The 17,997-nt window shown below is 33.9% G+C and overlaps 1 protein-coding gene across 5 annotated transcripts in view; it reads right to left on the bottom strand.

The window, feature by feature from the left end:
- Positions 1 to 17,997, bottom strand: part of FXR1 (FMR1 autosomal homolog 1) — a 60,142-nt gene that overhangs the window by 16,131 nt on the left and 26,014 nt on the right. For all 5 annotated transcript variants that reach the window (XM_051983227.1, XM_051983228.1, XM_051983229.1 and 2 more), the window contains exons 2-10: positions 15,401 to 15,453; positions 14,060 to 14,153; positions 10,941 to 11,012; positions 9,135 to 9,283; positions 8,790 to 8,883; positions 7,980 to 8,096; positions 7,101 to 7,271; positions 5,677 to 5,755; positions 1,446 to 1,555 (exon numbers count right to left, since the gene is read on the bottom strand). In XM_051983227.1, coding sequence (XP_051839187.1) covers positions 1,446 to 1,555; positions 5,677 to 5,755; positions 7,101 to 7,271; positions 7,980 to 8,096; positions 8,790 to 8,883; positions 9,135 to 9,283; positions 10,941 to 11,012; positions 14,060 to 14,153; positions 15,401 to 15,453 — 939 coding nt within the window. The remainder of the gene's footprint in view (positions 1 to 1,445; positions 1,556 to 5,676; positions 5,756 to 7,100; positions 7,272 to 7,979; positions 8,097 to 8,789; positions 8,884 to 9,134; positions 9,284 to 10,940; positions 11,013 to 14,059; positions 14,154 to 15,400; positions 15,454 to 17,997) is intronic.

Below are 17,997 nucleotides of genomic sequence, written 5' to 3'. Positions count from 1 at the left end.
ATCACTATTTATAAAACAAGGACTATGATAGAAACTGCACTTCATGATGTTTTTTACATTTAAAAAGGACAAATACACTGCCTGCAGGAAAGTTTATAATCTAATTGAGATAACACACGATCAAGTAAAATACAGGACATAAATAATAATTCAATGCAGTTATATATTACTGTTTAATTAGGGAACAAATGAAAAGACAACAGCTGTAGATGTCAGAAGTGAGAGGCTTGCCAAGCAGAGGAGCTGTGGAGCTCTGCAGGCCCTTGAAGGACACAGGAGGAAGCCAAGGAGGGAGCTGGAGATGTGATATCAGCGAGTTTGTTAAGTGGAAGGCACACAATTGAGATGGAGTTTATGTTCATCTGACTTAACCTCAAACAGAGGGAAAGCCAGGCTGACCTTGAGAGTGGTGAGGAACTTGAGGAAATGGGAGAAAGGACAATGGAGCTGGAGGATGAGCAAGAGGATGTCACTGGATTCCTGGGATGTGCATGATTCACTCTCAAAGAGGAATAAATGCAGATTTGGTGATCGGTGTGCATGGAGAATTGAAGGATAAAGAGCAGTCAAAGATTAAATTGTTGATTTTTATCAGTTACTAATAGACAGGCATCAACAGGCAAATGGGGTAGGTGAGGAAGGGGTTTGGAGAATAAAGTTGTGTTTAAAGTGAGTGACTTGTATGTATAGCAGGCAATTGAAAAAGTAGTATAGCCGCTCTGGGGACAAGTGAAAACTTAGGACAATAAACTATGTAGAAAAGAGAGATGAAGCCACAGGAGCATAGGAGCTCTCCAAGGGAAAGAACAGGAGAAAAACAGAAAGCTCATGACAACATTAGGGAATATTTATGTATATTATTGAAGCAAGCAAAAAAAAAAAAAAAAAGACACTGAAAAGCAAAAAGGAATTATGCAAAAGCAATTTTCAAAGTGAGGGTAAAAAATATTCCCAAATGAGATTCAGAGGCAAATAAATGCCTTTAGCAGAGAACCAGGACCCATACTGTGCCATAACTGTTACTTTAAACAATAAAACATTTTTATCGACAGGTACACAAAATCTCCTAAAATCTTTTATACTATATTTAACTTTGAAGAAAATGAAAAAGAAAAATTTCATGTCAGTAGACAGACTTAGCTCTCCAAACCTAAAATACCACCAAATTCTCAAAGGGTCCATGGGGTCCATCAGTCTTTTACTACTTAGTTAATTCTCTAAAATATTCTACCATTTCCTTAAATTTCAACATTGTTCAGTATAAGCAATACTAAGGCGGCCTTATTAGGGAGACCAAGAATAGGAAATTTATTGAAAAACAACAACATATAACTAGTTAAGAATATTGCAAATTTAAAACATTATTTTTTAAATTAGGAAATTAGGAAAAGCATATGAAAGTAAAGTTTCAAATAAGGAAATACTTAAAAAAAAAATCAACTTACATCTTCTCTTGGGAGTTTATTTTCATTGTCTCCTTCAATTCTCACCCTAACTACTCCAGATTTGTCCACAATCTCTTGAATCACCTTGCCATTTTTCCCAATAACTTTTCCTTTAATGAGAAAACAAGGACATAACTTAATAAAATGCCATTTTTGTAACTGTACCAGCAACATGAACAAATTATTACTAGCTCTAAGCTTGTAAGCCAAACTAACCCTTGCTTCATTGCCAATTCACCAGAAGTCAGAAGATTCACCAACAAAACATGAGGTAGTCCAAAGTCCTCAGTGAAAAGGACATAAGCCTCCACAATACTGTTATTACACGGAAGTCAGTTGTGAGAACACATGGACATTCCTTACAAGTCACTGCTGGAATAGACTTCAGTTTTTATTTAAAATATAAATTCCTGTGGACTTAGCTTTCATAAAGCTTAAATAATATGCTTGGAAGGTCAGCAAGTGACTGGCATTATGCAGCTAATAATTGAAGGATATACATTTACTTTTTTGTTTAGAAGATACCTGGATACCTGTAATTTCCTGTAATTTGATCAATGTGTAAACTCTAATCCTATATTGGTCAAAAAAATTTACTTGAATTAAGAATTTAAATAGCTTTGCACACATATCCAGTGTGTGAAATACAGGAGCTTGAAACCAGGTTTTCCTGGCAATATGATTTAGCCCCCTTAACTACTGCATGTTATGACACAAATATATTTATAATGACATGTATATATTGACAATATTGGTGTGATTATTAGTAAATGATAACATTTCCTCAAGGCACTGGGAATCCTCCAATGCCAGTGCCTCATTACAGGAATCTGGCTTTCACAGATTATACAACTAAAATCCTACAATAAAGGAATCTTCAAAAAGAAATTGTTTGTTGTCTACAGATAGACAGGTTCATCACAAGAAGGCTGACCCTGCCAATGGAGCCCCACACCAATGTTCATGCTATCCTTCAGTACAATCAAGTGTTCTATTTTGACAAGTCTTGTGACTTACACCACGAAGGCAGCTTTCTACTTAAGGCAGCACAGAAAACATGAAGCATGATTAATCTAACTGTTTTCCTTATTCATACATTGGCTGGTGGTAGAACACAAAAAACATCATGAATCCAATTCTGTGATTTTTCACATGTTTAATTTATATTTCAGTCATCTGTTGAAGACCCATTGTGAACAGGATACTATTCACAGTACTGTGGGGAAAACATAAAAAGAGGGTATCTCTCTGTCTTAAGATAACTCAAAAACTAGTTTGCTAACTAGACATCCTTATGGAAAAAGGGAATATCACTTAGCATGCTCCCAACTTCAGTTGCCAGTGGCAGCTTTACGGTTCACAAAGCACTTTCCTCACAACAACCCTGTGAGGTAGGTTGGACAATGACCACTCCTCCCCTCCTTTAAAGATGGTTAAAAAAAGTGTGGCCCAGAAATATTAAAGGACATGTCCCATGTTACACAACTATTGGTAAGTCAAAGAAATAGAAATCAAGTCGGGACTCCTTTCACAAAGTCCAGCGCAATTTTCCACCATACTATCCTCTAGCAAATCAAACCCGGAATTGGGGATTGTTTGGTAAACCTATACAAAAAATATTATGCAAATTCCACTTCCCCCTTTAATAAATATAAATTAATAATAAATCATATTCATTCTCTCAGAACTATCATTGACCTGGATCCGTGACTGTAGAAACCCCATCTTTTGCCACAGCATGCAGGGAAAGTTGGACCCAATACAAAAGGGTAAATAATAGGGCAGTGGCAGCATCAGGCCAGCCTGCAGCCAAGCGGTGAAAAGGTCCATCTCCTCCAGCTTCATCCCCCACCATAATAGTCAGAGAAGGCAACATCAACCCAAGAGTTGTCAGCAGTAGCAGTAGTAGCAGCAGCAGCAGCAGCAGCAGCCAGGCATTGAATCAAGAAGGAGAAACGCTGATGGGACAGCTCCTCTCAGTTCTGAGTAGCATCCCCAACAGGAAGTCAGCAAGTTAATCCAATGGCAGCCTTTCTTTGCCAATTCTGTGGAGTCCTACCAGGGATTCCATCCTTGGCTCCAAGATGCAGGCAATTTATTGAGGAGAAAGTCTCTGACCCTCCCTCCCCTCCCATGTGAGCTATAGCGGCAGTAGGTGAATTCAAATCACCATTCTTGGGGCCAGTGGCAGGAACCTACCTGCAAGTTTTAATCAGCCCCACCACAGACTGAATCTGTACCTTAATTGATCATTTCCATAGGTTTAAATTCCACAGAGCAGACTGACAAAGTGAAGCATACCTGCAGTACAAATTGAGCATAAGTGCTGGGGGGGACACAGAGTGGAGAGGTGAACTGGATGTAGGGAATTTGGGAAACATAAGGCTGTCATGGGGGAAATTCACAACCTAGAAAATCTGAGCTATGATATGCCAAACATCCATGTTGGACTTAATTTCCTGGTGGTCATGACCAAGAACGAACAAAATCCATTTCTCATCTCACTACTCTGTTTCTTTTCCTCATGTGCCATGAATATTCAGAATTTAAAGAAAAATGGCTAAGGGCAATGCTGCATGCATGTCATAGAAAAGTCTCTTCTACAAGCCTGAGGCAGTCTCTAGGTTCCACTATTCTCCAGTCCTGCTCAGGATCATGCAAAACAACACAAGGGCAATCCAAGCTGAATGGGAGAAGAGACTTAAAAAACCGAGAGAGATAGGCACTCAAAAAAGCTGTTCCTAAGCAAGAGGAATTCCCAGGCACTTGTCAATCCTGGAAACCTTTTAAGGAAAGGTCAATACAACATTTTAAAACAATCTTGGAAGAACTCATATTGAAGATGAGATTACTGAGGCTGCTATAATAGGAATACACGGCAGCTACTTCTTTAATTAGGCCCATCATCAAAAGCAGCCTGTCAAACAAGCTAGCAGGGAATAAAAGTATATTCCATCAAGTTTTTTGTCTTTGGATTATATTTTTACCCTTCAATGCCTTTTGCTACAGAATAAATAGGCCATTCAACCAAAGATGGATATAGCATCACATGAAATGACTGCTTACTTTTTTAATTTTTAAAAAAATTATGCTAAAATCCCAGTACTATGGAATTCAAAGATGTTTCCCAAATATCTGATTGTAAAAGTAAAATATTCTAGTATTTTAAAATAAATTATACAAAATTGAGCTACTGAGCTATTGAGTACAGGTCATGTAGTATAGCCTTGTCTTTTTGCTGTAAGGAAAGGGAATTCTAGAAGTGAAATATTTTGCTCAAAGCCGTAGGAGAGAGCTGGGATCTGAAGCCAGCTTCTCTGACTCCAAATTCAATGTCCTTATTACTGCTGCCTTTGAGATTCAGGCAACAGTTGCCTGTAGTAAGAGTCATATTTCATTCTTTAGATTCCAAATTTAAATTCAAAAAGACTCCTTTAAATTCTATTTTTAAAATACCACCTTAAATCAATCATTTTTATTTCAAACAGTTCAATATACTATCTTTATATCAAATAATCAGAAATGTAGATCATTATGAAGGGGAAAGAAACTAAAGCACCAAGAAGGATTATGCCCTAAATGAAGGCAAGTATTGCCCCAATTCTATTAATTATCTTCTTGATTTCTAATCCAAAGGTCCTCAAAGAAATCAGGCCTACTCCAATAGTATCAAATGGGAGCTAAAAATAGCCAAGTTTCTTTTCCCCAGTATCAATTTTTAAGTCTTCTCATTTTTTCCCACTCTAATGTAAGCGAAGGAACAAATTTATTTTCACATACTAAACAAAAATGAAATGTTACAACTTTTTGGGAACATGGGGGCAATATGAACTCAACATAAATGATATCCTACAACACTAGGGAGGTGGGGGAAGGGGGCACGCCACACTAGTAATCTGAAGGGATGGGGCAAGTACAGGAAGTAGAAGTAGTTAATTTCCAAAAACTGACTTCTGTAGTGCTTCATACACAATACAGAAAACAAACAAATATTTTACTTTTCTTTTTCACGCGAGTAGATAACAAGAATTAGGGACAAAGTAGCAAGATGCAAGATACAATTCTATAGATATTAAATTCTCACTACAGATGTGAACACACATGTTATTTCCAGAAGTTTATACAGCCTAAATATAAGAATAAAGTATCATCACATATTTAACTTAATATCAAAACATTATTATCAAATTAAGCATTTAAAAAAAATTTAAGATTTACTAAAATTACATACCAACTAGATTTCTAGGAACCTGAATAAAATCCTCCACAAATTCCAAGAAACCTCTAGCCTTTTTTACAGCATCAGCACTCTAGAAAAGGGAAAAAAACAAACAACAAAGTATTAGAGCTATTCAGCCACACCTGAAATGCTGTGTAAGAAAAAAGGCCATTTTCTAAGTGGCCTATTGCCACTCCTCTAAAAGGTAGGCTAAACACTGTAGAGGCAATGGGATTGTGATTAAGTATTAAATGATATACTAAGATTAACAGAAGATGAACAGAAGAAGAAGAGGCAATGTTATGTGCCTCTAAGAATCAAAAATTTGTGTTGTGAACACAGCACAAGTATCATCATCTATTCCAAGATCTTAATTTAACAAATGAGATTAGATCATTTTATCAGGATGAGAGCATGACTTAGAACCCAAGACTAAAGACCTCATATCTAAGTTTTTCTTCCAATAATAGTATAGAAATGACTTTAAAATGTACTATGTCCAAAATGCTTTTCCAAAGACACAGTAAAGGTATTTTATACTGACAACATTAAGATTTTATTTTTTAATGAGCTGACTTTAAAATTATTTAACCAGATACTTTTCAACCTGAGTGCTGATTGCAAAATTTTAAGGGAAATCTGAAGAAAGTTAAGAGTTGAAAGAAACAAAGCTAACTGACACTAAGTTAATCTGAAAGAGAACACTGCTTTCATTTCTGAAAAGTCTTAATAACCAGAATGAAACTAATAACTTAAAAAAAAAAAGATGGAGGAAGAAATTAATTAGCTTCTATCACTTAAAAGTACTAAAAATGAAATTTAAAAAATTGGCAATACGATTTCAACCATTCATGTTTGGAAGAATGACTTGGGTAAAATTCAAGTTTTAATTAGCATACCCCTCTCTGGTATAGAAATAAATAGGCTACTCAGTTGTAACATCATTCATGCTTTTCATTAATAGACTATAAGAATCAATACTATGGGTTTGGCGCACATACCCAAACACAGACAATCAAAGCATCATACATTTCTAGGAAGTGGAATATTATATATACATGTAATATAATTATTAATACTTACATAATACTTATACACACATATATAATACATATTATATAAAGTAAAAGCTGCATTTCCAAATTATTTATATATATAAAGTTTGCCTTCCAAAAAAAAACCTAATGCTTAAATAGTTATATCTTATGTTAATATATAACCTAATTGTTTTCCACAACATTGACTTGAAAAATTCTTCCTTGGCTTAGAATAAAATAATAAATATCCAAATGGGTTAAAATGAATAATCATTTAGCCAATATAAGGAAGAAGGATTTTTAAAGTTAGTAAATTTGAATGTAATACTTGAAATGTATTGAATTGTAATGTGATCATTATGGAAATGTAATCATTATGGAAAAACCAACTAAGTTCACCTCTCCATAGATCCTAAATGTTCCAGTATCTTCATCCAGTTCAATTGCTGTGACTCCTGGAACCTTTCTAGCTTGCTGGATATTACTACCATGGGTTCCTATTGCTAGACCCATTAAGTCTTCTCTCACAATAAATTCTTCATGAAATGCTGCTGCCAATTGTTTTGTACACTAGAAGACATAAAAAATTACTTACTGTATAGCATCATCACAGAAAAAAGTCTAACAATTACAATCAGTAATTCTCAAGATAATCTAATAATTAGCAAAAGTAGCATTTTATTCTAGTCCAGAGTCCCCAAAATCAAATGAATATTAAAGTTTGATTATATGTTCATTGGAATTCAAAAATCATTTTACTAAAAAAAAAAAAAAATTACAAATAGAAACTGTTAGCAGAATGGGCCAAGAAAATGTCTCAGTTATGTTATGGGCTAACTTTGTTTGAAGAAAAACATGGTAATATATTAACCCACATTTCAGCCATCACAGAAAACAAAGAACACTAAGAGGGAAGAAATGAGATTTCTCTACTTTGTACAATCACGGAACAGCTTGGTTACTGTATGCTTAGAGGAAAAAGAAAACAACTACCATCAAAGGAAAACCCTGGTCCTACACATCCTTTATTCATGTATATGAAAATCAGTAGTATCAAATTCAAATAGGCAAAGTAACAGGAAAATTTATTTAGATTTAGGATGTTTTTCATTATTTCTATTAACCATTTCTCCAGATGCATCTTAAGCTGCTTAGGGGTTTCTTAGAATTTTTACAACTTTTGCTCTGGACTCACTAATCAGATAACTAGTGCCCACAATCAAGCAAGTAACGATTTATAATATTGAAATAACTGGACATTAAATAAAACCTACTTACTTCTAAATGTTTGGTGGCTTCTTCATTTCTTGACATAAGCATCAGCTTGGTACGAATACTTCGCAAATGCATATCACTTAAAATATTGACCCTCTTCACAGTTGCTTCACTGGCAGACTACAAAATAAAAACATGCAAGTGGAAATGTTCACAACATATGTTCATATCATAGGTAAATATGAAAGGAAATAATTAATGCCATTTTACTTAAGTGCTGGATATACAAAAAAAGAAAAAGAAAGCTGGTCCTGCCCTAAAGTCACTCACCAACTCTCAGGTGAAACAATATACACAAAGAAATGTGTACAAAATACAGGGTTCAGTGATTCCATCATCAGGAAAATAGATTATAAAATGTAATATATAATATGTAACAAAGTATAAAAAACTCAAAAAAGATCATTATCAGATTAAAAAAAAAAAAATCTATCAATTTTGTTCATCTTTCCCCTCCCCACTCTGGATTTCTTCTCCCTTAGAAAAAGGAAAAAAAGATATTTGGGGGGAGGGGGGGAGATTAAACAATATGAAATTTTCTTTCCTAAATATAATGTCAGTGTTACAAAAATTAGAAAGTGGTCTGGATGAATCAGGTGAATCAGCATGACTAAGAGTTCTTAAGAATGAAAAGGCTTGGAAGATTAGGTAACATCTGCATTACTACAAGTAATATCCTCTCCCCCTCACCTCCCTTTGCCCCACCCCTCCCCAAAGGATCCTTGATGCAGAAGGATCATTGTTTACCATAGTTACAAAAACATTATTTAAATTGGAGATGTTTGTTCTGTTTAAAATGTAGTAAGATCTTACCAGTATCATTAACTGTGTGGTTTCAGCATGGTAAAAAATCCGGCATGCTCCAACCGCTTTTTTAAAATCTTTATGTGCATTTTCATTAGCACACCTAGGGGGGAAAAAAAAAGATGTATAGGTTTTTATTAATAGGGAATATTACAAAGGCAGTAACTAAATATCATAGGGAAACCACAATGAGTAGGATTCTGAATATTATATTCTTCCCCATAATAATTCTGTTTCACAGAAATGTTTTCTTCTAAAAGAATTTAATGGGCATTTAGAGAAAGGGGATTTATGCAGCAAGAGGTAGTCATTTTAAACACTTAAAATGATTGAATAGTAAACAGAATTACTCACGCCTCCCTTAAATCCTCAGGAACATCTACTGTGCATTTAAAGAAGGTGTTTTTTTTGACAGTTTTGTTTTGATTGACAGGTCGAAGTCGTTCAAAGGTGACGATTTCATTGTAAGTGGCATCACAAGCAGCATATTCAATGACATAAAACTGGAAAAAAATAAGATAGACTAAAACACTCTCATTTGAAACTTCCCCGAATGCTGTTCAACTTTTGTGTGTTGTAATTTGTGCACTCCTGACCTAAGTGTAGCTCAATTGCTTTTGCTTAAGATTAAAAGATTAAAGTATCTACATTTGTATGCCTTAGTGGATTTTCTCATGCTGTTTCTAATCCCTAGATTCCCAAAACCTGTGGCATTTCAGATTAGATGTGGGTGCTTTTCATGACTGCCATTATCATCTCAATAATGATCTTGTGTTTAAGAGCAACAGACACAGCAATCAACACTTACATGTATTGTATGCTATGACATCAGACACAATTCCTTATAACAATATATTAATGTCTACCTCTTTTTCAGGCCCAGAAAAGTCATTAGGGACCATGGTTACAACAGTAGCTGGCACAGAAGACCTAACACTTTTAATTCCAATTTCAGTGCTCTCTCCACTGTTTTGCAGTTTTACCTATATGAAGATTAGAAGCATTATACAGTTGAAGAGAAATCCTACTTGCAATTTAAATCTTTACAAACCATATTAAAAAAAAAATCCCTTCTACACCGACATTTTTTCATATTTAAAGTTAATAGATTAATTAAGACTCTTTTATTTTTAACTCTACCCCCCACACTACCACCATGATATTACTAATTCCAAAGGTATGACAAAAAAAGTTTACAAAAAGGGAAGTTTTAATTTGAACATCAATGAGGTCATTCTGTCAGTCTAGAGAATTATCAGAGAAATCAAAAACTTTCTTCTTCCTCCTAAATATGGCTTTGTACATTTTATATGAAATGATATGAATTATCAAATTAGTAGCCCCAATCCAACAAAATAAGAAACACTTTCAGCTAGTGGTATCCAATACAGATCTTACAAGGAAACAGACTTATTAGTGAAATCATTAACTTGTCCATGGTCACAAAAATTTAAGAAGTCAGAACATAGAACCCAGACTGGTGGATTGTCCACTGAAGTGCTGATGGAATGAGCCTAGGCCAGTCAATTCCAAAATGGACTATTCTGAGTAACTCTTGATGTAGCAGTCCTTGGGTTACATTGTACACTTTTAACAATTTTCTTTTTATCTCTGTCCCATTTCATCCAGTGTCCCCTGCCAAGGAAGCACCCACCCATCTTAAATTTAGATATTCTTGGTGGTTCTACTGTGAGTATACAGGGATGTTTTCATGGTGAGGCTGATAAGTGATTGTATATTAGCTAGTGGCAGTGCCCAACTATTCAAAAGCTCTTCTTGAGAAATACTCATTTTTGTACATAACCCCAAAAGTGTAATCTGCAGAACACTCAAATGGAACCCTCTTTCAAAAGGTACTTGGTTCTAGGTACATTATTACTTACCAAAGATTTCAACCATCTAAATGAATGACTGCAAAATACCTACTTCTTACTGCCGCCTCTCTCATTCTACATAAAACAGGATTTCTTAGAGACAGAATTTTGAAATCAAAAAGATATTTAAAGTGTGTTACTACTATTACTTTCAGCAATGACTCTTTTCGTAAACAATTATTCAATGACTAAGATTGTTATGAATTCAATCTTCATTCACTAGTTGGGCTAGGGTGGAAGGTGGAAGATAGAAGGAAATGTACCCTTTGGGGTGTTAATAACTTACTTCTCCTTTCATCATCCGAACTTTTGCAAGCCACCATCCACATGGTTCTTGGTCATTTGCTCTTGAATAAACCTGAAAGGACAGTTATAAAATGTAAACACTTAGATCACATCACAAATTACCATCCACAGAAATTACGTTTTCCACAAGGAGATATGAATGAGTCCATTAGGATAATCAGTAGGGTCTAAATTATTCTGGTAATTTTTATTGTTTAATTCTGCTTTAAGGAAATGCTTCCAATATAGTTAAGATATTAATATTAGAATATTGCATTTAACAAACAGGAATAAGGCCCTGAGCTTAAAGTCTAAATTCCTAGGTTTTTACCATATGAGTACATTCCTCCTCAGCAAGTCTCCACTCAATCTAAGACAACTATCTTATTTCAGTTTTGTTAAGATTTTGTTGTTGAGTCCTCTCAGACTCTCCATGACCCCATTTGGGCAAAGATCCTGTAGTGGTTTGCCATTTCCTTCTCCAGCTCATTTTACAGATGAAATTGAAGTAAACAGGGTTAAATGACTTATCTAGGCTCACATAGTTAAGTATCTGAGATCAGATTAGGTCTCCCTGACTTCAAACGAGCCACCTATTTGCCCACTACTATGAATCAACTGTTTTCAAAGATTAATGAAACTTTCATGACAATTCACATTAAGCCAAGAATTATGATATTTAGCTTTTTTGACAGGAATGTAAATTAAACTGATAATTACACTCATGGCTACTAGAAAAATAGGCACAGACTATATTATGTTTTCAAAAACACATTCTTAATTACTGTTAAATTCTGCTATAAGACCCTTCAAAATATTGGGGATGCGAAAGAACCCTGGCAAGCTCATCGTTCTACTATATCTATCTCTAATCAGTGTAAATGAGCACCCAAAGCAGCTTTTTTTTTTTTTGACTACAGTATGTTCAGATGAAAAGTTATCTTATTGATAGAGAATGTAAACAAATAACTAAAATAATCAAATCTACAACTTCTCTATTAAAAAAAAATCTCTGGAAAAGATTTTTTATTTCCTTTGTAACATTAGAGGCCTCTAATTTTATATTTTGTTTCCTGAACTATAAAGTATATGAGAGGTTCTAAAAAAAATCTTTTTTAAAAAAACAAATCTTCAGTTTCATGTCTTGGACTGTCACAATTGCTGTCTAAAATAACAAAATCTGTTTAAAACACTTCATTTTAAATTCATAATTCAAAACTTAAATGTTAAAATTTTATTTTAACAACTGGAGAAGAAAATATAATATTACATTATCAGGAAAAATGTTCCATTGATGAAGAAAAATTAGTTATAGCAATCTGTCTTACAAAATGTTTTTCCATTATTTTCCAAGGTTAAAATGTCTATGAAGACTGAATTGTGTTCTTTTCCTTCTCAAATTTGTCTGAGAATGGTTGTTGCCACTTTCCATGATAAACATATATTTTTCACTTAAGTTGTTTGGGTGGGTAGAATTACAATATTAAAACAACCTATCTTATGTTCTTGGTTTTATGCCTTAAAGACCTGGGGGTAAATCCGGAAGGACTCTATAAAGTGATTTAATGATCAAACAGAAGGAAGGGGTCCTGGAATGGAGTTCACCACTGATCAAGTGGAAAGGAGAGTAAGAAAAGGAAATAGGTCAAGGGAGACTGATAGTTTTAGAAAATTTTTTTTCCAAAGGGCCAAGCTAAGTAGACAATTATTTCATTAAATAAAACTTTTATCTGTTAACTTTATTTTTATCTTATTCTGGCATTTTATGTTTGAGAATACAATAAAACTGAATAAAAATGGCTCGTGGAACTCTCTTTTTAGGGGTAGTAAGCTTAATACAAATCTGTGACAGAACTATGCTCCAAAGGGAGCAAAAGTCGTTGGTATTATTTTTCCCCTCATCTTCCACTTGTTTATTTTTTCACTTAATTTTGTCCCTAAAAATATACTTGTTTTTTTGTGTGTGTGTCTAAGTCTGCTTTCAATTCTGATCCTTCATCTTCTTTTAGTTACATTTTTATCACCTTGTGTGCTTTTCACCACTTCCTGATGATCTAGTTTTGTTTTTACCCTGTGCTAAGTCTATTAAAACAAACAAACAAACACAAATACCAGTAATTTCTAAATATGGATAATTAAAATCTCTTAGGCTATTTTTCTTGAGAGTTGTAATCATTTTCTTTCCTGTATTTTCTTTCTAGAATTGGAAATCTGGAAGGGGGTGGGCAGGGGATGAGGATAGAAATAGAGGGAATGCAACAGAAAATGTGGATGGATGGGAGACTATGGAGGTGAAAAGCTTCATGTCATCAATCTTTGTTACTATATGGCTAAATTGCCTTTTTCCTATTCTTTGTAATAAAGCATAGCTCACTGAGGAAAGGGAAAAGGAAGAATGTGGAAATGAAGTTGCAAGTAAATATCCCTGGGAAATGGGGGTGGGGAGGGGATACAAAAATTTACTAAAATGTATTGGATAAGATGAATTGGTTAAAATTCCAGGTAATAATTCTGAATTTAACTACAACTGACTTTTATGCCTATTAAATTCATTGGGTTTTTTTGGATTTAAAGATAAAAAAGGTTAACTATTCACAAACTGTTTCTAATCAGCAAGGTCTTTTCAAAATTCTAAGAACACTGATAGGAAATAATTTCAGTGGATAAACAGAATGGTGAGAAGTCTTTCCAATCCTTCTCTTCCTTCCTCTGGCTTCCCTTCATTTTTCTCTCTGGTCCTTTTATCCCTGCCCTTGTTTCCCAGCCCTCAATTCCTTGGTCTCATTTGAAAGGACTACTAACATAGAGTTTGAAGTTTGTGTGTGTGTGTGTGTTTTTTTAAAGCTCCATTTGTCTTCTAAACATATAGGTAGGCCTAACCTTTTCTCAGTGTACTAGGTACCTCAACTTCAAAAAAGGAAAAACACATTTTCTAGAACCAAACAATACAATAATCTCTAAGAACACAAGAACTATCTGAATCCTCCACAAATGACTTGCTGGTTACACTCATTTTATAGTAAAGTCAGTGATAGCAAAGGAAAAAAAAAATCCAAGGAATCAACTTATCCCATTTTAAATAGAAACCAAATATATATAATTAATCATGGAAGCACTTACCTCTACTTCATCTCCTTCACTAATTTCTTTTTTTATATCAGGAGGAGGAGGTAATCTTACTTCATTAAATGGAACTTGGCGTTCAGGCTGCCAGCTGAAAATTAAAGATATTTTATGTAATGCTTACATTATTACATTTTTTGGTAATTAACTTCATAGGTACCATTAACCAAAAGTGAAAAACAGTATTTTAGATAGCAATAGGGTAGCAACATAGAAGAAATTCAAACATCTCATATACTGACGGAAGATTTATGAACATAAACTCAAGTATATCTATCAGAAATGACCATAATTCGTAATTTAGATAAACTACTGCTGTAAAAAACCTTAAACTTTGGAAATGGCATGGGCATGTAATATTTGCTCTAGGGGTTTTGTCTTTTTGTTTGAGAGGGAGGAGTGGGTGAAAAAATAACTAAAAATTCTGAACTATGTCCCATGGAGTTATAAGCTAATAGAATTGCTATCTAAAAATCCAAACATCTTAGAAACTGAATGTAGTAGTCGCCAACTTTCAATGCTGCTTGAAAAATGGAAAATCTGTGCCTTGTTTACAAATATAGATGGAAAAATCTCTGCTGTTAGCTTCTCCTGTCCCCAGTTGCTCTTCTATGTTAAAAACAGCAGCTCCTTGGGCAGAGAGGTCTGTTCAAAGTAGATAGTGTGTTGACTTTGGGGGGAGTGCTCACATGCACTCAGAGGGGGTCTGGCAGCTGTACCCGGTGCAAATTTAATTATGTAATCTATGTGCCTCCATCAAACCTTTCCAGACTGACACAACTCAAAATAACCTCTGCCTTTCCCATTTTTTCAGTTTCCATGCCATCACTCATATTTGTTATAAGAGGACCCAGTATTTGACAATATAGAGCCTTGAATTGGTTTATTTATTACACCAAACTGATCAAAATATAACTATAAATTTCAGAATATATGCAAGTTCTTCCTTTTAAAGAGGTCTTAAATTGTGCTGGAGCATATTTTGACTAAGTTTTTTCCTAAAGGGAAATTTAGAGCCTTTTACTTTCTTCTACATCCTAAAATATGCTGTATGAATACTATTATCCCAAGACTAGTGACAATTCTTGATTTCTCTCATTTTAGCTTCCAGTTTCAAGCTCTGTTAAATTCATTCAGAAACAACCTTGTCCTTTTTACTTATCTTTTTATACCTGTTTGTATGCATTCCTCTGGGAAGAATATGTCTATAGATCAAAGAAAGGCAACTAAAATTCTTTCTAAAGTGACTTAGAAACAAGCAGATGATGGATGCATTAATAAAAAAATAAAACCCTTAAAATTCCACACTTTTAAAGATTAACAGTAAGAAAAACTTACTTATTTTCAAAAACAACTGTCAGGGAATCCTCATGAACATCTTTGATAAATCCCTATAAAAACAAAAAACAAGGCCATATTTAGTCAGTTAAATGTTAGTTATAAAAGTTTTAATAACTCTAAACACAAAATGATTGTTATCTTTATTATAAAGATCAGGTCATTAAATTCATTATTATTATTATTATTTTTTACCGAGCATCATGTTAAAAATCATGAAGTCTTAGAGAAAAAAGTTCAAAGGTCATACTGGCATAGTAAGGAGTGAGGGGATAGAGAGGAAAAGACTGATATCTCACTGCAATAATGCAAAGTAAATAGTTTATTATCTCTCCAGGATATAAAACAGTTTGCAAAGATCATAGAACATTCTGCATAAGATTGTTTCTTATACACAAAGTGCCACAACTTCTTAAAATGACCAAGGATATTTTGTTTATCTGCCCTCCTTTGTTTCTATTACCAAAAGAAAGTCTAATTCTTTTCCACCATAAGAATCCTTCTTCAAATATTTTAGGAAAAGAAGGACAAGGAAAGTACAAAGAGCAAAGTAATGTTAGAAATGGGGTACAGACATCTTAACCTACATAGCATAATTATCTAAATACAGATGTAATCACAATATTAAAAAAAAAAAAAAAAAGCCAAACCATAGAAAAATCAGAAAAGAACCAGGTCATTTTTCACAAAATGACTAAATCCTTAAAGTACTTTCAAAGAAGTGAAACTGAAAAGCTACTGCAAGGACAAATAAATAGGTTAAGAAGTGAAACTAATGGGGGTGGGGGGAGAGGGGAGAGAAGCAGATGAAAGAGTTAGTGGTGTTATAATCTATGTAACATTTTATGTAAGATTCTGAAATTTAAGATGTATAAAATGATTAAGGATTATTAAGATTCTTTCCCTAGTGAGGGAAAGGACAGAAATTTTTCAATTTTTTTTGGGGGGGAGGAAGAAACTACAAAAGAATTGTAAACTGATGTTTTGTCCTTCATTCTGAAAGAGGGCCATGATGACATCAAGGAGGTAGTAGTACCAGCACATCCAAGTGAATTGAATTTGATTGAAATGAAGGTTGCACAAAGCCACCAAACTCACTTTCTCCTCTGGAGCCATTTAGGAACAGTGGCCAGATACAGATCAAGATGATTAGGGATAGCTCTGGATGAAGTTTTGTAAATTACTAACAAATACATATCTGTTCCAATACTAGGAGAAATACAAATACAAAAATAACCAATAAAGGATGAGAATACTTATGATGAAGGGGTTGTAAGAAAAAGATTGCAGGTGAATCAATCAAAAAACATTCATCATATTCCTAAGTATGGAGGACATTCCCTATCCTCATGAAGCTTACACTTAAAAGATTCAGAGAAAATACTCAGCACAGGATCTTGGTGCCATCTAGTCCAAGGAATGCAACTAGCAGAAGAAGAAAGGAGAAAAAGAAACCTGGCATACCTTACGGAGGCATCCACAATTAGCGGAGTTATAAAATGGAAATTCATTATCCTTTTTGTCTCATATGCTAGTTACATAATCCAAGGAGATCAATACAAAAACAATTTATAGCAGTACTTTTTATACTGCTATGTTTATATAAAGATACATATGCATGCATGTATGTATATGTGTAGTAATAAGTAGTTTGTAACAAAGTAATTATCCATTCATTCACTTGAGAAATGGTACACTAATATAATAGAATATTAATATACTAAAAAATTATTTAAATGAATGCAAGAATAAGAAAGGGAAATGGTGGAATGGGAAAAAAATTCTGTGATATATCAAATTTCTCTAACAAACAGTTGGTATCTAAGATATATAAGCAAATTCTTTATGCGTATATGTAAATGACCATAAACCATTATCCAATAGTTAAGTGATCCAAAGATATGAAATACTACAAAAATCACTGAGAAATGCAATGTAAAAAAGTTATCATAAATTTTTTTAAATCATAAATTTTCAATAGCTCTCATGTTTTAATTATCCTGAACCTTATAAGATAGTTCATTAACTTTAGCTTTTTCCTTGTTTCTCGTCTAATGACTAATTAAATAGAAAGCAGCAAACTTCTTAATCCTTCATTCCACACCTCCGAATCCTAACTTCAACTGGTAGGCTCTCTCTCCCAACCACTACCTCTTATATGAAGTTATTCTATCATCAAATTGAACTATTTGATGTTCCCCAAACATAATATGCCATTTTCTACATCCCTGCTTGAGTTCATAATGTTCTCTTTTCTCCAATATGTTCACGTTCTACCAGTTTTATCCATGCAACTGTTTTTGATCCTTAAGTCAAGGTTGAACTAATGTCCTTTCTTAACTGATGTAAGAATCTTCCTATCTCCCTTATTGTTCTTTCAAATTATAGTTTAACTACCAGGTCTTGTTCCCACTAAAGAAAATTTCTCATAGCCAGGGCCCACAGAAACTATCATCTTGATATCCTTTCATGGGTAATAAGAGAACAGGTTTTACCTGAAAGAGATAATATAATTTTATGATTCAGCAGTTATCAAATTATCTACTATGTGTCATAATCTAGGGGGGGAAAAAACCCCCAGTTTCAATCCTCAAGAA

Source organism: Antechinus flavipes, chromosome 3, assembly GCF_016432865.1.
Source record: "Antechinus flavipes isolate AdamAnt ecotype Samford, QLD, Australia chromosome 3, AdamAnt_v2, whole genome shotgun sequence".
Classification (NCBI taxonomy): domain Eukaryota; kingdom Metazoa; phylum Chordata; class Mammalia; order Dasyuromorphia; family Dasyuridae; genus Antechinus; species Antechinus flavipes.
This window is presented reverse-complemented; position numbering and strand designations above follow the sequence as displayed.